The 21,752-nt window shown below is 45.2% G+C and overlaps 1 protein-coding gene across 2 annotated transcripts in view; it reads right to left on the reverse strand.

Moving 5' to 3' along the window:
- Window positions 1–21,752, reverse strand: part of acox3 (acyl-CoA oxidase 3, pristanoyl) — a 267,755-nt gene that overhangs the window by 157,549 nt on the left and 88,454 nt on the right. For both annotated transcript variants that reach the window (XM_072495914.1, XM_072495915.1), the window contains exons 8-11: window positions 11,004–11,100; window positions 9,810–9,992; window positions 8,548–8,670; window positions 5,005–5,125 (exon numbers count right to left, since the gene is read on the reverse strand). In XM_072495914.1, coding sequence (XP_072352015.1) covers window positions 5,005–5,125; window positions 8,548–8,670; window positions 9,810–9,992; window positions 11,004–11,100 — 524 coding nt within the window. The remainder of the gene's footprint in view (window positions 1–5,004; window positions 5,126–8,547; window positions 8,671–9,809; window positions 9,993–11,003; window positions 11,101–21,752) is intronic.

Consider the following 21,752-nt stretch of genomic DNA (forward strand, 5'->3'; position numbering starts at 1 on the left):
TCCCAGGAATCAGTCTGTTAAACCTTCGCTGCACTCCCTCTAGAGCAAGACCATCCATCTTCAGATAAGGAGACCAAAACTGCACACAATATTCCAGGTGTGGCCTCACCAAGGCCCTGAATGAATGCAGCAAGACATCCCTGCTCCTGTACTTGAATCCTCTCACTATGAAGACCAACATACCATTTGCCTTCTTTATCCCCTGCTACACCTGCATGTTTGCCTTCAGTGACCGGTGTACGAAGACACTCAGGTCTAGTTGCAGTACACTGTTGCCTGATATAAGTCACTGATATAGATTTTAAGAAATGGAGGCTCAAGCACTGATCCTTGCTGTATCCTGTTGGTTGTAGCCTACTGACTCAAAAATGTCTGTTGACCAATCCTAAATGCATATATCTTACTTCCAACTCCATGAGCTCTGAATATTTAAAAACATTTTTTTTAGAGTGCCCAATTATTTGTTTTCCAATTAAGGGGCAATTTAGCATGGCCAATTCACCTCCCCTGCACATCTTTGAGTTGTGGGGTGAGACCCACACAAACATGTGGAGAATGTGATGTGCTCTGATTTTGTACAATAATCTGCCTTGTGCTACCTTACTGAATGATTTTTTAAAAATCCGCATATACTAGATCCATGGATTCCCCCTTCTCTGATCCTGCTACTTGCAACCTCAAAATACTCTTAATAGATTTGTTCAACATGATTTCCCTTTCATAAATCTGTACGGACTCTGCCTAATCATATTATGATTCTCGATGTGTTCCGTTACCATGTCTCTAGTAATAAATTCTAGGATTTTCTGTACTATTGCCATCAGGGCTAACTGGCCTCTGGTTCCCGGTTTTCTCTCTCATGTCCTTTCTTGAAAGTGGTGTTACATTTGCTACCTTCCAATTTCTGAAGTCTGATTTGGAATCTAGGGAATTCTAGAAGATTAAAGGCAATAGAACTTAGAACATTACAGCGCAGTACAGGCCCTTCGGCCCTCGATGTTGCGCCGACCTGTGAAACTACTGTAAAACCCATCTACATTATTCCCTTATCGTCCATATGTCTATCCAATGACCATTTGAATGTCCTTCGTGTTGGCGAGTCCACTACTGTTGCAGGCAGGGCATTCCACGCCCTTACTACTCTCTGAGTAAAGAACCTACCTCTGACATCTGTCCTATATCTATCTCCCCTCAATTTAAAGCTATGTCCCCTCGTGCTCGGCATCACCATCTGAAGAAAAAGGCTCTCACTGTCCACCCTATCCAATCCTCTGATCATCTTGTAGGCCTCAATTCAGTCACCTCTTAACCTTCTTCTCTCTAACGAAAACAGCCTCAAGTCCCTCAGCCTTTCCTCATAAGATCTTTCCTCCATACCAGGCAACATTCTGGTAAATCTCCTCTGCACCCATTCCAATGCGTCCAAATCCTTCCTATAATGCGGCGACCAGAATTGCACGCAATACTCCAAATGCGGCCGCACCAGAGTTTTGTACAGCTGCAACTTGACCTCATGGCTCCGAAACTCAATCCCTCTACCAATAAAAGCTAACACACAGCACGCCTTCTTAACAACCCTCTCAACCTCGGTGGCAACTTTCAGGGATCTATGTACATGGACACCGAGATCTCTCTGCCCATCCACACTACCAAGAATCTTACCATTAGCCCAGTACTCTGTCTTCCTGTTATTCCTTCCAAAATGAATCACCTCACACTTTTCTGCATTAAACTCCATTTGCCACCTCTCAGCCCAGCGCTGGAGCTTATCTATGTCCCTCTGTAACTTGTAATATCCTTCCGCACTGTCCACAACTCCACCGACTTTAGTGTCATCTGCAAATTTACTCATCCATCCTTCTACGCCCTCCTCCAGGTCATTTATAAAAATGACAAACAGCAGTGGCCCCAAAACAGATCCTTGTGGTACACCACTAGTAACTGGACTCCAGTCTGAACATTTCCCATCATCCAACACCCTTTGTCTTCTTCCAGCTAGCCAATTTCTGATCCAAACTGCTAAATCACCCTGAATCCCATGCCTCTGTATTTTCTGCAGTAGCCTACCATGGGGAACCTTATCAAAAGCTTTACTGAAATCCATATACACCACATCAACTGCTTTACCCTCATCCACCTGTTCGGTCATCTTCTCAAAGAACTCAATAAGGTTTGTGAGACACGACCTACCCTTCACAAAACCGTGTTGACTATCTCTAATCAAATTATTCCTTTCCAGATGATTATACATCCTATCTCTTATAAACCTTTCCAAGATTTTGCCCACAACAGAAGTAAGGCTCATTGGTCAAAAGGAACCGGGGTTGTCTCTACTCCCCTTCTTGAACAAGGGGACAACATTTGCTCTCCTCCAGTCTTCTGGCAGTATTCCTGTAGACAAAGGTGACTTAAAGATCAAAGCCAAAGGCTCAGCAATCTTCTCCCTAGCTTCCCAGAGAATCCTAGGATAAATCCCATCCGGCCCAGGGGACCTATCTATTTTCACACTTTCAAGAATTGCTAACACCTCCTCCTTATTAACCTCAAGCCCTTATGGTCTAGTAGCCTTATTCTCAGTATTCTCGACAACATTGTTTTTCCTGTGTGAATACAGACAAAAAATATTCATTTAGCACCTCTCCTATCTCCTCGGACTCCACGCACAACTTCCCACGACTGTCCTTGACTGGCCCTACTCTTACCCTCATCATTCTTTTATTCCTGACATATCTATAGAAAGCTTTAGGGTTATCCTCGATCCTACCTGCCAAAGACTTCTCATGTCCCCTCCTGGCTCTTCTTAGCTCTCTCTCTAGGTCCTTCCTAGCTAACTTGTAACTCTCGAGTGCCCGAACTGAACCTTCATGTCTCATCTTTACATAAGCCTCCTTCTTCCTCTTGACAAGTGTTTCGACTGCTTTAGTAAACCATGGTTCCCTTGCTCGACCACTTCCTCCCTGCCTGACAGGTACATACTTATCAAGGACACGCAGTAGCTGTTCCTTGAACAAGCTCCACATTTCCATTGTGCCCATCCCCTGTAGTTTTCCTCTCTATCCGATGCATCCTAATCTTGCCTCATCGCATCGTAATTCTCTTTCCCCCAGATATAACTCTTGCCCTGCGGTATATATCTATCCCTTTCCATCACTAAAGTAAATGTAATCGAATTGTGGTCACTATCACCAAAGTGCTCACCTACCTCCAAATCTAACACCAGTCCTGGTTCATTACCCAGTACCAAATCCAATATGGCCTCGCCTCTCGTTGGCCTATCTACATACTGTGTCAGGAAACCCTCCTGCACACATTGGACAAAAACGGACCCATCTAAAGTACTAGAACTATAGCGTTTCCAGTCAATATTTGGAAAGTTAAAGTCCCCCATAACAACTAACCTGTTGCTTTCGCTCCTATCCAGAATCATCTTTGCAATCCTTTCCTCTACATCTCTGGAACTTTTCGGAGGCCTAGAGAAAACCCCTAACAGGGTGACCTCTCCTTCCCTGTTTCTAACCACAGCCCATACTACCTCAGTTGATGAGTCCACATCAAACGTCCTTTCTGCCACCGTAATACTGTCCTTGACTAACAATGCCACCCTTCCCCCTCTTTTACCATCTTCCCTGAGCTTACTGAGATATCTAAACCCCGGCACCTGCAACAACCATTCCTGTCCCTGTTCTATCCATGTCTCCGAAATGGCCACAACATCAAAGTCCCAAATACCAACCCATGCCACAAGTTCACCCACCTTATTCCGGATGCTCCTGGCATTGAAGAAGACACACTTTAAACCACCTTCCTGCCTGCCATGCAACTTTGGAACCTTACTCATGACCTCACTACTCTCAACCCCATGTATACTGGAGCTACAATTCAGGTTCCCAAGCCCCTGCTGAACTAGTTTAAACCCTCCCGAAGAGCATTAGCAAATTTCCCCCCCAGGATATTGGTACCCCTCTGGTCCAGTGTAGACCATCCCGTTTGTAGAGGTCCCACCGACCCCAGAATGAGCCCCAATTATCCAGAAATCTTAAACCTTCCCCCTGCACCATCCCTGTAGCCACGTGTTCCAACTCCTCTCTCTCCCTATTCCTCGGATCGCTAGCACGTGGCACGGGTAACAACCCAGAGATAATAACTCTGTTTGTCCTAGATCTAAGTTTCCACCCTAGCTCCCTGAATTCCTGCCTTACATCCCTATCCCTTTTCCTACCCATGTCGTTGGTACCTTTGTGGACCATGACTTGGGGCTGCTCCCTCTCCCCCTTAAGGATCCCAAAAATGCATCTCCTGTCTTTGCAGAGACCCCTTTTAAAACCCTGGGATGCTGGTTGTCATGTCCAGGAGATTTGTCACTTAGGTCTATTAATTTCTTACCATTTCTTACTTACACCCATTTTAAGTTCCTCATTCCCACCAGATTGCGCCACTTTCCATCTGTAATTTTTCCAGCCTTACAACCATCACGAGGTATTTGCACTCCTCCAACTCTGGCTTCTTTAGCATCTCCGCCTTCAATCACTCCACCATTGGTAACTTGCATTCAGTTGTTAAGGTGTCATGCTCAGGAATTCCCTTCCTACACCTCTCTGCTTCCATTCTTCCCTTTCCTCCTTTAAGATTCTCTTTAAAAACCACCCCTTTGACAAAGCTTTTGGTCCTCGTCCCTCACAGCCCTTTATGTGGCTTGGTATACACTCTTGTGACAGCACTATGCAATATTTTACTATGTTCTTACATTAATATAAGCTGTTGTTGTACAAATTTGTATGGTTCTAGCTGGATTTACTGGATGATTTCGTTCAACAAAATTACCATTTTATTACTGCAGTACAATTCCTCAAACTGCAATACTGTTGACGTTGAGCTGCTAATCAGGGCTAGTTGCCAAAACAGCTTTTTTGAATGACGACTGTCTCCTCATGATTTAATGAATTCAATACAGACCCAATCAATGATCATTATTTCTGAGATTCTATTACATACATTAGCACTTACTTGCAAGATAGCCATGACCACCGCAAGCTTCACGACACTCTTGAATGCCTTGCTGTGCTGTCCATGAAGCAAGAGATTTACTTGCACTAGACAGTGCATGTATTTCTTTCCTAAGCTCTGTCTATATTAAAAAAATTTAAAAAACGTGAGAATAGTTTGCAGTTGTGAGATATATTTTTCAAGAGCAATGCAGTTAATTTCAAAAGAATATTTCTGTCAAGCATTCCTAGTAGTCGAAGCTCCACGCTCGGGGTGTACAAGTAGAAAATCTGCCATACACCTTCGCTTAGGTCTGGATTTTCTGTCTTAGTCCATCTGATCTTTGGGTGGCAGGAGAAAAAAGGATATACACTGTTTCACTTACTCATTATCCGTCTCTACCAAATATTCTAGTTTCTCTCTCGATGGCCAAACTGTGCAAGATGTACTAAATGGCTTTGGTTTTTGAGGTTATGTATCTAGCAAGCCTTCCCCAACTCTCAATCTGTACAAATAGTGGGATTCTGCTCGAATATAATGACATATTCCACCAGAATACTGTATTTTAAAGGGTAACCTCAGTTCCCAGAAATCACGATTGATTCATCTTAATAAAATGAAGGCATCCTTGATATTCCCAGCATTCATTTGTATGATTAAGTTGGTATGAATCAAGAGTATATGGACAACAATGGAACAGAAATCTTCTTCATTCATTTCGCATGAAAAAAATGAAAATTGCTTATTGTCACAAGTAGGCTTCAAATGAAGTTACTGTGAAAAGCCCCTAGTCGCCACATTCCGGCACCTGTTCGGGGAGGCTGGTACGGGAATTGAACCGTGCTGCTGGCCTGCCTTGGTCTGCTTTCAAAGCCAGCGATTTAGTCCTGTGCTAAACCAGCCCCTCATGAAGAATGAAGAACATGAAGAATGACTTGTCATATGTGCTATCCATGAGGCCCGGCCTGTGGAGGAAATGGCTGAATCATCTTATGCTGCTGCATCCTATTCAGAAAGAATGTATTTTGTTTTCCTCTGGTAAACAAGCGTTTTGGTTTTTTTTTTTGGACACAATGATGACTGACTCGTTGGCAAATGTCCTCAGTGATGGCTTGGAAGGAATCCAGAGAAAAAATTTAGAGCCATGGTAACTTCCACAGCCATGGACAGACTTGGCCATGTGGTGAAAGTTTCCTGGAAGTCAATCTAGAGAATACATCATAAATTGAATGACTGTCTTCAAGGTGAGCTACAGAGGACCAGTTTTCTTCTCAGGCAGTTATATCTAACACTCTTAGGCTGACGGCAAATTGATATCCTGGTAATTGGAAATATCTTGCCCATCTCCACGGAAACTGTTTCTCCTCAAACAAATTTTGGAATGTCATGGGAATCTCCAAGGATTCCCAAGTTGACCATTTTGTCGATGGAAATGAGAGCTAGAGTATTGTATAAAAAGCAATGTGTGGGATAAAAGATTTAGAAAGCAATAAAATCAGACATGAACAAATGGAATGTCCAAAGTTTGGGGGCTGGATTCTTCGATCCCCGAAGCCGAAATGGTGAGGGGGTGGAGAATCCCCGATGGTGTCAAAGTCAGGGGGCTTTTGTGATGCTTCGCCCCCTGAAAAGCATCATACTCGAGGAGTACACCGCACGCCTTATCCACGGCCTCAGGCCATTGTACCGCGATGCTCCGTCCCCGACCGGCTGAGTTCCAGGTGGCATGTGACTCATTTGGTCTGACCCGTCGCGAACTTAGCGTGGCGGCTGCGGACTCAGTCTGGCATCACCACAGTCAGGGGAGGGCCGATCCGCGGGCAGGGGGGCTTAATTCGGGGCTGGGGGCACTGTGGGGGGGGGGGGGGGGTGGTCATGGTGCGCGAGTGGCCGATGGGGGGTAATATGTTTGCGGTCCGGTTCCGCGACTGAGTTCACCATGAAGCACGGCGCGGCCGCTGCAGGCCGCCGCCGTGCTCATGCGCGGCCACAGATCCAGCAATGCTCCGGGCTGTATCGGCAGCTAGATCTGGGAGTTCTACCTGCCCCCTGCTAGCCCCCCAAGAGCAGGAAATCGGTGATTGTTTTGCGCCTGTTTTCCTGGCGTAAAACACCACCGTTTTCACGCCAGCGTGGGAACTTAGTCTCCCAAACGGAGAATCCAGCCCAAGGTTTCTAATAAGGCTTAAAAAAAAACACAAAATTTGCAATCAGCAGTAACAAATCCTAGATGCTAATTTCAAAGAGCTCCGTCATCTCTTATAAAGAGACTGGTAGGCTGTAATTCTACGGCCACTGGGATTCTCTTTTTCCGTTGGCAGCGCATCCCCGCCTGCGAGTTTCCTGGCGGCATGGGGTGCCTTCAATGGGAGATCCCATTGAAAAGTGCGGGAAAAGAGAATCCCACCGCCAGCAAACGGCACGCCGAGAAAAATGCGGCTGGGGACTGGAAAATCCTGTCCGTAATGTCATCAGATAAGAAGAAAATTGCAGATTCAGCATTGGAACAATTTTCTATTGTTGATTCTAATGTTGCAATGATGCTCTTGCACGCTGGTAACAAAATCCAGAGGCGCAATTTAACAGCCAGTTAGATTGCGGGAGACAATCTAACTGGCCGATCTAATAACCTCCTATGATGTAACCGGCTCCCTAGTGTGAGATTGCGCAGGCGCCAATTAATTACCGTCGTCACAGCACCTGGGAGGTGTCTCCCAGGGCACTGGAGACCGTTCGGTGGTCAGGAACAGGGCAGGGTGGCACCCTGGCTTTCCCTCTGGCATTCAGGCACCTTGGCTCTGCCAGGTTGGCACCTTGGCACTGCCAGGTTGGCACCTTGGCACTGATACTGCCAATGTACCAGGGTGGCACTACCAAGGTGACACTGCCATGATGCTCAAATGCCAGCGTGGCACTGCCAAGGGCCGGGGCCTGAGTGGAGCCATGCCCATGAAAGGAAGGATGAGGGCGGCATAATGGGTGGGGAGGGTGGTATTGAAGGGGCCTGTGGAAGGTTGGGGATGGATGAAAGGTGGGGGTCCTGAACGGTGCGGGGAGGGGGTGGGGGGAAGACCTACAAAAAGGGCCGTCAGCAACCCCATAGCGGGATCCCATGTGCCCATGGGTGGGGGTGTGGGGGACCCTCAAGCTCACTTAGAGATCGGGACAACCTTTCAAAATGGTGGCCCGATCTCTGAGGAACCAATCTGGCCAGCACTTTCAGCTCCCAGTGATGAAAATAATTGTAAATGTGGGCTAGCCCAGAGAGAAAATCCCTAGGGCCCACAAAATTGGCTAAGTGTGGTTAGATAGTGGTGGGAAACTCACCAACAGAGCCGTGGAGAAATTTAAAGCCAAACCCACCTTGAAATGATTGCGCCCTAGATATTGTCATCTCACTGAATCTGGCAATAAATTTCAATCATTTGCTTGCCCAAATCAGTTAGTTGCTCTCTTAGACAGGGAAAATAATTGTTAATACGTATTGCTTCAATGTTTTAGCAAATTTTCAACTCAGATCCAGTTCCACATGATATTTGTGTACCAATTTGTAATAATACCTACCTGTCTCTCACTCTTGTCCTTCATCAACATTCCCATTTGATATTCAATAAAGTTCACAAACAGTGACCTGGAAAAGTAGTCTAGTGCATATGTGACTGCCAAATAGGGAATAAGACGCCATTGCTAAAATAAAGGAAAATATTTCACTTAAATTGTATGATGTCAGAAAAATAACCGATTTTAAAAAATAAATTCCATGCAGAGTTGCCTGAGTTTTTGCTGTAACTCTAGAAGGCGGCTTGAAGAAACAGGGTAAACAGGTGTTTTTGCCATTTCTCTAAGGTTTCTGTTGAAGCTATGGTGGAGAACAAAGAAGCTCTGTGGAAATGCTACATTTATAGCAATCATTTATTCTAATTGGACAAAAGTGACAAGCTACAGGACTGGGTTTCAGAACGGGGAGCAATTTTCGGTTTCTTTCGTGCAGTCGTTTCTCAAACTGACTTTTGAGGGCTCCGTACAAACTTTCCATGGCATCCACAAAATGTGATAGTGTCAGCCAGAAAGTGGAAGTGAGGTACAGCTACCGCATGTGCAGCTCATGTAGCAGTAATCCCCAAAGTGCAGGGAATTATTCATTATCCTCATAGCCATACAGACTCCCCCACTCAAAGACATTCTCTTGCATAAGAAAGGGATGAGTATGCAGATTTAACAGAATTAATAATAATAATCTTTATTGTCACAAGTAGGCTTACATTAACACTGCAATGAAATTACTGTGAAAATCCCCTAGTCACCACATTCCGGCACCTGTTCCGGTACACAGAGAGAGAATTCAGAATATCCAATTCACCTAACAGCACATCTTTCGGGACTTGTGGGAGGAAACCGGAGCACGCGGAGGAAACTCATGAAGACACAGGGAGAACGTGCAGACTCCACACAGACAGTGACCCAAGCCGGGAATCGAACCTGGGACCCTGGAGATGTGAAGCAACAATGCTACCCACTGTGAATTACATACAAAAGTTCCGATTTACCTGGAAATTGCTGTGACTCCTTTATTATTGGTCTCAATGATATTTTAAAAACAAACTGAAATACTGTTTAAATGTGGATTTAAGAAAAAGCCATCAAAATATACAAACCAAATGCTTTCAATACTGCATTCTTTGTATAGACAACAATGACATTGCTAACTTGATTTTAGATAAGAAAAATGCCCCTCTAGAACAAGACAATAAAGATTAGTTTTTAATTCCATTTATTCCTAGTACAGTAGATGGGTGTTCCTCATCATACTTAACATTTGTATGTACCTGCAATTGATATTCAAGCACTGGTATTTCCTCATGATCTGTTGGTCCAAATTGACGACGTACTGCAGAATAGCGAATAGCAATTGTCAAGCATAACTTAAGATACACGATTGCTATTCCTGTGATTGTCACTCTACCAATCGATAGAGCTCCAAGAGAAGCACCAAATCGACGATTAGGGTCCTAACAGGGAATAAAAATATATAATTGTAACAGCGACAAGTACCATTTTCCGCACTGTAAGAATTGAAAATTGCCCTTGATAGCTCTTTGTGAGTGCAGCAAGCATGGTTCTAACTAAAATGTCTTTCTAAAGCACAATCTCAAATGCCTATGATGACCCCTTTATTCTTCAGAAGGTACTGAAAAGTGGTTTTCAGAGGAATACCTCCAGCTGGAAATTAACAATCTATAGTGGCTACAGCCTTACAGTCACTGACACATTCAACATTCAAATGTTTTCATTAGAACGGAGATTGGGGGGGTGGCCTGATAGAGGTCTACAAGATTATGAGAGGCATGGATAGAGTGGATGGGCAGGCACTCCTTCTTAGGGTGGAGGGGTGGTTTAAGGTCCGTGGGGCATAATTTAGAGGAGATTTGCGAGTCAAGTTTTATTACAAAGAGGGTGGTGAATGCCAGGGGAGGTTGTGGAAGCAGATACATTAATGGTGTTCAAAAGGCATCTCGACAAATACATGGATAGGATGAGTTTAGAGGGATATGGCACTCGGAAGAGCTAAGGGCTTTGGCCAAGGGTGGTATCATGACCGGTACAGGCTTGGAGGGCCGAAGGGCATGTTCCTGTGCTGTATTGTTCTTTAAAACAAGCAGAAACAAGATCAGTTGCTAAGAAATGCAGCAGTGCACCTTCAACAGCATAGAACTAATTGAAAGGATTAGTCTATTTGTCAATGGCTTTTTCCATACAGGCACTCAACCGATTCACCTTTCCTGATCACATGTATGACATTCTAGGCTGTAAAAAGTATTTTGATGGGCTATGTATAATCAGTGGGCACAGCAGTTCCCCACACCTGATAAAATGGGAACTTTTGTGTGATGTACATAAGTGCTATGGCAACCACTATTTCTTTATCAGCCCCTATATGACAGGAGGAAATATTTAAATGCTGCCACAAAGCAAAGGACAATTATAAATTTTAAAGGATAGTTTTGGCTATTATATTACACCTTGAATGAAGTTACATAAGTTCCTTCGGGCATCACATCTCCAGTTCTATTTAGTAGATTTTCTCGTGGTATTCTAACATTGTGGAACACAGCAAATCTGTTAAAACAGAGAATTACATTGAATTACAGTTTGTAAAGTCCCACTGGCAGCACCTTGCATGTAACTGACATCAATTGGAAATTTGTTGCATGATTGGGCAAAGTGCTCCCGCATTTACAATCATAGAATCCCTGCAGTGAAGAGGCCGTTTGGCCCATTGAGTCTGCACTGACACTTCAAAAGACCACCGTACCTAGACCCTGTAACCCCACAGGGGAAATTTTAGCATGCCAATTCACCTACCTGCGCATCTTTGGGCTGTGGGAGGAAACCGGAGCACCCGGGAGGAAACCCAAGCAGACACGAGGAGAATGTGCAATCTCCACACAGTTACCCGAGGTAGGAATCAAACCCGGGTCCCTGGTACTGTGAGGTAACAGTGCTAACCACTGTGCCATTGTGTGCTCCATAAAAACTGGAGATATTATGCTAGTGGCATACCATAAGGTAACCAAGTGCAATAACCAGAATTGACCCTTATTTATATTAGTAATTAACAGGGACTCAACATGACTCCAGGACAAACTACAAAAAATGAGGGATGGCTGGATATATGAAAGCTCCAATTGAGAATCACTCTTTGTTGAAAGCACCCAGACATCAAATCAGTTCTTTGTTCCGGAGCAAGCGATGTACTTTACTAAAATGAAAAATGAATGAAAATTGCTTATTGTCACAAGTAGGCTTCAAATGAAGTTACTGTGAAAAGCTCCTCGTCGCCACATTCCGGTGCCAGTTCGGGGAGGCTGGTACGGGAATTGAACCGTGCTGCTGGCCTGCCTTGGTCTGCTTTAAAAGCCAGCTATTTAGCCCAGTGTACTAAACCAGCCCCTACTGGCATAACATAAGGTCCCGACATGGGGCGGGATTCTCTGTCCAGTGATGTCGGATTCTAGAAACACGATTGGGTGGAGAAGTGCGTGTGAGTCAAAGACCGTGGCCGGCGCAGGGCGCTCGATGGAATGACATGCTCCAGTACCTCGACAGCAGCATCAATGCATTCTATTCCGTATGTACACGCCATTGTCATATCATTATAGAGCCTGACCCAGTATTCTCCGGGACCTCCACGATGCTCCGCCTCCGCCAGGAGGAATGGTTCACTTGTGGTTTCAAAAATCAGGAAACAGGTGCTGTGTCTGCTGAGGGAGAGGAGGTAGGTCATGTTCTCAGAGGCGCGGACGTGGGCTGTCCGTCCTGCCGCTGGCAGGGTCGGCTGGGTGGTGTGGGGGGGGGGGCATCTGCCAGGACCGAAGGGAGTAGCCGGGGGTTGACCAGGGGCTGGGCCATGGGGTCGTGGTGACCCAACCCCCCCGGACTGGGGTGTCCAGGCACTGACTGCCATTGCCCCAGCTTGCAAGACAGAAATCATAGAGTCTACAGTGCAGAGGGCGGTCATTTGGCACATCGAGTCTGCACCGGCTCTCGGAAGAGCACCTTATTTAAGCCCACACCTCCACTCCATCCCAGTATCCTGACCACAAGCGTGCCCCACCTGCCAGCAGGGCATCACGTGATCCACCCAAGGCGGATGCCCACAGTAGCTCCTACAGGAGCGCACCGGATGGGGGCGCACTCAGAATGGTTGCCTTCATCCTTGCCGCCGCAGCTCTGGGAAATACACCGAGGTTGTACGAGCAGGAGCTGTTCAGGATGAACCCTGCAGCCATGGAGCCTGCCCCAGAGGAACAGGAGGTAGCCAATGAGGATGGAGAGCCGGCTGCCCAACAGGCTGAGGAAGAGGTGGGAAGGAGGCGTTGCATCAGGTTTGGTTATTCGAGGACCTGCATGGGCTCAGCAGTTGCTCGAGTGTCCCAGAGGGCATGGTGCCACCCTGTGCCTGCTGTCCATCGATGCGCCAGGGATGGGGGGGGGGGGGGGTAGTCTGAGGCGCTGCAGTGTTCCGGCACCTCCTTCGGGATGACTGGCATGGGCTCCATCACCTCCTCCTCCCTCGGATTGTTGGATGTCCCCTGGACTTCTCGGTGGGACGGGAGTGCGACCAGAGCGAACACCTGTGGCTCTCCCGCTACCTGGCCTTGCCAGTCCTGGAGGCCTGCTCTCACCTCGACAGTGTCACATTACTCAGTGACTACGTCCCCTCCCTCTGGGACTGGCTCAGGTCAGCCAGCAACCAGGCAATGCCGTTGACGCCCTCAGCCATAACCTGTTGTAACTGGGCAAAGCTCTGGAGCGCCACGGCAATGTCCAGGTGGCCCTGGTACAGAGCTGCCTGTGACAGGGCAGCCCTGTCCTGTGCCTCGGCCATTTCCCGCACAGCATACCCCAGGTCTTGGACATCCTGACTCATGGCTTCCACCACAGGTGCTACCCGTGTGTTGTTGGCCTGGGTAGCATGCATTGTCGGCACCGCCTCCTGCCCGTGCAGGCGGTTGGACTCTTCCAATTGCATCTGCAGGTGCTGGATAGTTGTTGACAGCCCCTCATGTGGTCCCTTGCTCAGTGTCTGCATCTTCATTATCGATGGGACCGCCTTTTGCAGAAGCCCGAGACCTGTTGGACAGGGACCCTGGGGTCAGGCTGCCCTCTGACTGTCCTCCCCCTCAGGGGTTCCGACCTCCACTCGATGTACCGCTGCACGTGTGTGGTGCACACCAAATAGTGTCCCAACAGCCTCTCTTCACCAATGCCCGAGGTGAGTATCTCTTGGATGGTGGAAACAGCTGTGATGGAAAGTCGGGGTCGTGCCCGGCCTGAGTGCCAGAGTATCTCGGGCTGGCGTTCAGGGGCTCCCTTCGCTATCTCTTGCTGCCTCGTTATTGGAATCTGCTTGGGGTTGGGGTCCGGGGCAGGGAACACCACAAGGACCCTCCTCATTGTCAGGTGATGCTGCAAGACACATGACATGACGCATAATTGGGTTGCGGGTTGGGGTGGTGAGTGGTGTGGGGGGAGGTGGGGTGGGGGCCATGCCATGTTTGCCAGAGGGTTAACGCAACACAGCGGGCTCTCACTTGGTTGCCCGAAGCCAACCTCCACCTTGGTGACTGCCCTCTCTACAGGCCCACCGATCAGTGCCTGCTGCTTCGATATGGTGAGGGGCCGCTGTTTCGGCAGTCCCCCTTCAGTCTTCTCGTTCTCTCTGCGCAGCCTTCTCCTGGGGGCAGGCTAGGGGAGGGAGGGGGCGCGGGGGGGGGGGGGGGGGGGGGGGGGGGGGGCGCGGGGGAGACAGAAGGGGTATGTTGGGCAGTTGGACGCGTGCAGCACAATGACTGGGTAGCTGTAGGCCTTTCTGGTCACGACACCCAGCCATGGCAAGCGGTATGGGTGCCAGGAGCACAGTGCTGCTTACTCACCCTGGCTGCTCTGAGGAGGTTGTGCAACCTCTTCCGGCACTGCTATCCGGTCCTGGCGGTGGGGCCCACAGCACTCACTGCCTCTGCCATCTGCGCCGAGGCCTGGTATACGGCAGCAGGTGGCAACCTCGTTCCCACCCCGGGGAACAGGGTGGCCCGCTTCTCCCTCATGTCATCCAGCAGGATCTTGAGATCTATATGTCCACAAACTGGGGTGCCACTCTTTGTGTTGCCATCTTACTGGCTGGGATGAGTGTGTGTAGAGAGTGGAGTGCTGATATGCGGCTGCACCTTGCCAGCCTCTTGAGTGGCAATCCTGACTCCATCGAATCCGGCACCATTTTTCATTGGAATCGTTCGAGTTCCACGTGCCGCCGGTGCTCGCCCATTAACTGATAATGAATTGCTCTGGGACCGGCACTAATTTAGTTGTAGTAGAAGTCTACCAATTCAGACCCGGCGTCAACACTTCTGAAACGGAGAATCCCACCAATTATTTTTTCTCAGTCTACTGGAGAAAGTGCAACTTTTCAAATTGAGTGAACAGTCTGCCTAAAATTCGCCATATTGATTGCTTGAACCAAAAAAGGCCTACTTGGATGACTAACAATTGAACTATACTTGCGACTTTGAAATCCACTGGCAATTTATTAAACTGTATTCAGTGTCAGGATTGAATCCAACACTGGGAAAGATGCTAATCCCTACTCAGTGCACTGGCAGGTTTGAGGCTCTGTTACCTGCACAATTAAAATAGATCCTTTCCAGTGGAACTAGATGGCATGTGTTTTTTGGAATAAAAAACATCAAATTACAATATTTCTGGGAGATTACTTTCGATTGTTTAGGATCTGTTTAGCACAGGGCTAAATCGCTGGCTTTGAAAGCAGGCCAGCAGCACGGTTCAATTCCCGTAACAGCCTCCCCGAACAGGCACCGGAATGTGGCGACTAGGGGCTTTTCACAGTAACTTCATTTGAAGCCTACTTGTGACAATAAACGATTTTCATTTCAATTCATTTCATTGAAATTATGTTTCTCCTGTCAAATCTAAATTTATTATTTCTAGGCACATATGTTTTTCTGAAAAGTTTATTTATTCTGATAAATTAAAATCCACAGGAATTTGGATGCATTTGAGAAAACACCAATTCCTTCTGGCAGAGAAAAAACATGTGGATGATATTTAAATACGACGGGCAAAAATGTTTCCCTCAAGGATTGTACGACTATATGCAGAAGATTGAGCTGAACGTTGTCAAAAATCTTTTGACATATCCTCTCACAAACAGCATTTTAACAATTTGTTCACTCAACGATATGGCGGGGTTTATTAAATTGGAGAGGGTGAAATTTGCCTTAAGGGGATCGGTGCAAGGGTTCGTCAGGCGGTGGCAACCGTTCCTAGACATCCTGGCAGAGTGTTAGAAGATGGTCAGCAGCAGCGGCAACCCGGGGAGGGGGGGGGGGGGGGGGGGGGGGGGGTGTTTGTTTTTCTTGAGTGGGCGTGTATATTTGCTTTTGTGTTGATGAAGGCTGTTAATTTATTATTTATGTATCGGGGGGGGGGGGTCTTTTCTTTCTGTATTTTGTTGTTGATATTTTGTGAAAATTTGAATTAAAATTATTTTTAAAAAACCAAAAAACAATTTGTTCACTCTAATGGTGACTGAAGCAGACCATCTGGAAACAGCTATTGCATATTCCCCAAAACAAACTGTTATGCTGGTTAGAACTCAAAATTTTACATATAGTTATTCTGCAAATGGGAGAAAAAGGAAGTTGCATATACCTTTTAGTTAAATGAAGATTACTGGACAGAAATACACAAGACAGTAGGCAAACAAGACCCAGACTGTAGTTGCACTATGACAATTTGGAATAAAGTCAGAAGTCATGAGAGACGTCATCTCCCAATTATTTGGAAAATTGCTCATTTCCTCTGTGTCAAAGGAGGTATTAGGCCATTTTCAAAGTATTGGTATTTCAGATTCATTTTCTGCATATAACTTTTCATATTTTCAGTAAAACTGAGCTTTTATTTGCTATGAATCCCAACTTCTGGTTGTTCAATGAAAACTTCCTATTTTTTTCCTGTTTCTCCTCCTTTTCTTCTCTGAATTATGCAATTTTGAAGTAACACAAAGAATGGAATCTTGGAATGATCATAAACACAATCGAAGGATTAGAATCCATTGCAAGGTTCCTAATATTAAACTGTATCCTTAAAATAATTAATAGGAATTTATTTAACAATATACTAAAAGATAACTCAAAGTAATGTTTAAATAGTATATTAGGAGTTATTTGATTATCTAAGCAGAGGCACAGGAAGTACATCTTGGAAATTCATGGACATGTGAATGTAATACGAATTCCCTCAAAATGTGATCCTTGTAGATGTTGTCTCACATATTACTGAATCCTCCCCTTTATTTCATAGAGTTAAGTTTATTATTTCAATATTGTGTCCTTTATTGATCTAGTTTTGGGCCTGTATTTATGTGTATATTTGCCTATCCGTTTTTGCTGCCTGGTACACCTACAGGGTCCATAACAGTGTGTGTACTAACCATCATTTCTCTTGATGCCCTCAATATAGTTTGCACAGGAGATAGTAATTAATGATTGTGATGCTACTACTAAATGTTTATTAAGTGCAAAAAAAGCTGTTGTTTATACCTATGTCCAATGTATGAGTCTAATAACCAATAACTAGGATTCAGTAATGTTACATAATTGCTGCACTGACTACAGATGACTTGCTGGTTGTGAAAACAGTCGCCTTGCAAAATTTAAACAGCCATACGTAGAGCTGCACTTAAACCACCTGATAAAAGTTCAAAGAAGCAGGCTAAGAGAGGGAGAAAAATAACCCAGAGCTATCACTTCATAATGCCTCAGTCTGTTGGTAATTTTCTTCTACCACTACTTTTATACATTCCAAAAACAACCAAATTTATTTAGATCACAGATTTTCATATTTGCTATTTATTAGAGAAAGTATTTTTCACCCAAAATAAATTATCCACATATTATAGAGTTTGAAGATTAATAGCAACAAGGGTGAATGGAACAGCAATGCAGATTGATTCAATCTTTGACCAGCTTGGCTTCGTTTTGATATTATTCACATGATGTTGGCTTGGCTGAGATTGAAAATGTATTGAGCAAGCACAAACTGTACACTCCAACTTATACATTATTGCATTGGACAAGACGGCAGCAAAGCACATGACTTCAAATAATAATGTCCTATTTTAGAATATTAATAAGTAGTAACAATACAAAAGTAACAAGACTCGCTGCATCCTATCCTCCATCCCCACTCAGCATGTGGCAACAGTTCTTGTAAATATAACTTGTATTAATGTGGGTGCAGGAGCCTGCTTTCCTCTTCATTTTTTTCTGTTTGTGGATCCTATTTCTAGACTTACTGTAAACAGAATTTGAAACTATCTGTGAATTAGAGTAACAGTGTAAAGGTAAATATCTGAGTAAGCTAAAAAGATTGAAATTTAAAGAAAAACTCAAATTTGTAATTTAGTCTGAATGAAAGAACTGTTTTATTAAAATAACTTCAGACTTGTGGTTTAGCATTGCAGTGAATATGTGGATTAGTCCATGGTGCCAGTTACCACATTTGTGTCAACAGTATAAGAGTTCCTGTTTGTACATTAGTGCAAGGGTTAAAACAACAAAATATGGTTCACTGATCTGCCTGAGTAATAACTGGATGTTCTTCCAAACACCACACACTGTATGACTTAGTCAACCACTATTTCAGAGTTATTAGGGAAGGGCTCCAATATAAATACACTACTATTTTCTAGTTGTTAAGAAACTTAATTAATACCAATCATATTTTTTTTAAAAAGCAAAGTTTTGATCTATAATCTGAAAAATTAAGATCTGACTCAGCTGAAGTTACTCCACAGAAATTAGATTTTATAGCCTGGATATTCGCTGAGGGTGGGCTTTCCACACTCCAATGTAAATGGCACTGTAAATGGCAGGAGCGTGCCTGCCTCCGCTTAGTTGTCTCGCCCGCTTTAACTTTTCAGGTGACAGCCCTTTAAATAGTATATTGGGCTGGACGTTCATCCAGCTCCAGGAGTTACTTCCACCTCATAGAACTGGCAGCCAACTAAAGGCTTGCAGTGGGAGTCGGAGCAGAGGCACTGGAGACCCAGCGAGAGGCACCCCACCACCTCTTAACTGGCCGGCAGCCAGAGGGTTAAAGCCTCTCCCGCCATCCGTTAAATCAGAGGGATGGCAGAATGAGACCCTTAATTGGGCATTAATAGCCCACTTGGAGCCTCAATTGGGCCACAGATGCGCACACAACTTCTGTCTCACTGCTTGTAAAATCATGTTGGGGCAGGAGTAGGCGAATACAAGTAAAGCAGCAGATAACACAGCGCCCAAATTTACACATTGAACTGCTTGCTTTCCAGCCTATGGTGGCTTATAAAATTCAGATCAATGGGCTAATGCATTCTTCACCTTAGCAGCAGAATACAATATGTTCCTGTCCTTACAAAACAGTGCATCATACGTTTGCTGCGAGCAATGTCAACTAATTAATGAATATATCATATAAATGTTAATCGTGTATATGTTTATGTGACACAATCCAAGCAACACACTTGAACTTCACACTTAACATTTTAATAGCTGAAACTTAAATATCCTTATAATGGAAATAAATTTGAAACTACTGAGGCAAATCTACCAATGAAAAAATACAGACTGAACTAATTATACTAACATACAGAATCATTTTTTCCCCTTTTTGTACTTTTCCAATTATGGGGCAATTTAGTGTGGCCAAGCCACCTACTCTGCACATCTTTGGGTTGTGGGGGTGAGACCCACGCAGACACGGAGAGAATGTGCGAACTCTACATGGACAGTGACCTGGGGCCGGGATCGAACCCGGGTCCTTGGCACCATCAAGCAGCAGTGCTAACTTCTGCGCTACCTTGCCATCCAATATATAAAGTTGTTCTATGAAATGTTGGCGGTAAGTAAAATACTGAAATCCTCCCAGTCTCCCAGGCCACTGGAGACCCCTGCATGGTCAGGCTCTGAACAGGGTGGTATCCTCACACTCCCACTGCCACCTTGGCACTGCCAGGGTGCCAGGCTGGCAGTGCCAAATTGTCCAGTTGCCAGATGACCCATGCCAGGGGTCTGGCCTGGATTGCCTTTCCCTTAAGAGGTGGGATGAGGGGCGGCATGATTTCAATGGTCTCCTGACCCCATGCCCGTAGACCAATTTGAAAGGACTAAATTTGGTAGATTCATTTGGTACATCCCGAATTGCATATAATAAAAATAGAATCCTTTTGTCCCACTCATGAGGGCAATCTAAATGAGAATGAGACAGACACTGAGAATAGCCCAATGTGTTCAATTCAAAGAGGTTGCAGAGTGACTCAAAATTAAAACAACTCTAGCAGACAGCGTATTCAGCTTTGGAAGCTCAATGCATTCTTGAGTGTTACTATGTACAGTAGAACGTATTAATGAGAAAATGCCGACCACCACATATTAACGCAGAGGACAAACGGGCAGAAGTACACCAAATTGTATTACCTTCCGAGTATAGGAAAGAGATTTTGAGGATAGTTCATGAGATTCCATTAGGGAGGACACCTTGGAATAAAGAAAACCACAGGCAAAATTCAAAGACAGTTTTATTGGCCAGGGCTATACAAGGATGTAGTCACCTTTTCTCAAACCTGTCACCTCTGTCAGGTAATAGGGAAACTGCAAGCTGGAATCAAGCCAGCACCTCTGATCCCTATCCCAGCATTTGAAGAACCTTTTACAAGGGTCCTCATCGACTCCATAGGGCCGTTGCCGAGAACACAAAGTGGGAATCAATGTTTGCTAACTATCACGGATATATCCATCCGATTCCCTGAAGCCATACCCTTCAGAACCATTACCACTAGGAAAGGAGTCGGGATCCAATCAAATTATTTATCAGATATTGCTTACCAAGGATCAAATTTTATGTCAGGAATATTCAAAGAGATCCTGAATAGCCTGGAGATCAAACAGTACAAATAACCAGCTTTTCTTTGAGAGTCCCAGGAAGGACTAAAGAGGTGGAGGCGGCACCAAACCTTGAAAACCATGATGAGAGCTTATAGCCAAGATTACCCTCATGATTGGGACAAAGGGATTCCATTTTTATTATATGCGATTAGGGATACACCAAATGAGTCTACCAAATTTAGTCCTTTCAAATTGGTCTACGGGCATGGGTAGGGAACCATTGAAATTAATTTGTGAAAAGTCACTAAATATAAATACATTAGACTACGTCTCAAATTTCAGGGAACAACTGAGTGGGGCCTGTGAGGTGGCGAGAAAACATGCAAAGACAGCCCGACAGGAAATGAAACCAATGGCTGTTGCGAAGGCCCCAGACTCGTACTTTTACAACAGGAGAAAGAATGCTCATGTTATTACCTGTGTCAGGGGAACCCCTGAAAGCTAGATTCAGTGGGCCATATCACATTGAAAGGAAATTGAATGAGGTAAACTATGCATCCCAGATAGACATCAATCACACAGAATGTGTCATGTGAACGTGTTAAAGAAGTATGGTTTAGAGGAGATGAGAACAAGCATGAGGTCTTATTAGTAAAAAGGCCAGGGGAAGATTAGGGGTCAAATTCTGACACTGATTTCCCTATAATTTATTTGGGCAATGAGAAAGTACTGGAAAATTTTCACCAGTGGTTAAGGGATCTCCCAGATAAGAGCTGATGCGAACTGAGAGTTACTGCATATCTATAAATGTATTTGCGGAAATAAATTAGGTAGAATGCAGATAGCAACACATGATGTATGTGTGGGGGGACATCATTCCAATCGAACAGCATCCATATAGCTTAAGTCCAGCTTAAGTTGTTACAGGAATAGAGGAAATTAAGTATTTAACTCCAGAATTTCATAGAATCGTCACAGAGCAGGAGGCCATTCGGCCCCTTGAGTCTGCATCGACCCTCCGAAAGAGCACCCCACCTAAGCGCAATTCCCTGCAAACTCACCTAACCGTAGGACACTAAGGGGAAATTTAGCATGGCCAATCCACCTAACATGCACATCTTTGGACTGTGGGAGGAAACCGGAGCATCTGGAAGAAACCCACGTAAGCACAGGAAGATGTGCAAATTCCAGTTACCTGAGGTAGGAATCAAACCTGGGCCCCTGGGGCTGTGAGGCAGCTGTGCTAACCACTGTGTCACTCATAATGACCTTAAGAGGTGAGTTCTAGTGTTTGAAGCTCCCCTATCATCATGGTGCCTGAAC

This window comes from Scyliorhinus torazame, chromosome 3 (genome assembly GCF_047496885.1).
Source record: "Scyliorhinus torazame isolate Kashiwa2021f chromosome 3, sScyTor2.1, whole genome shotgun sequence".
In the NCBI taxonomy this organism is placed as follows: domain Eukaryota; kingdom Metazoa; phylum Chordata; class Chondrichthyes; order Carcharhiniformes; family Scyliorhinidae; genus Scyliorhinus; species Scyliorhinus torazame.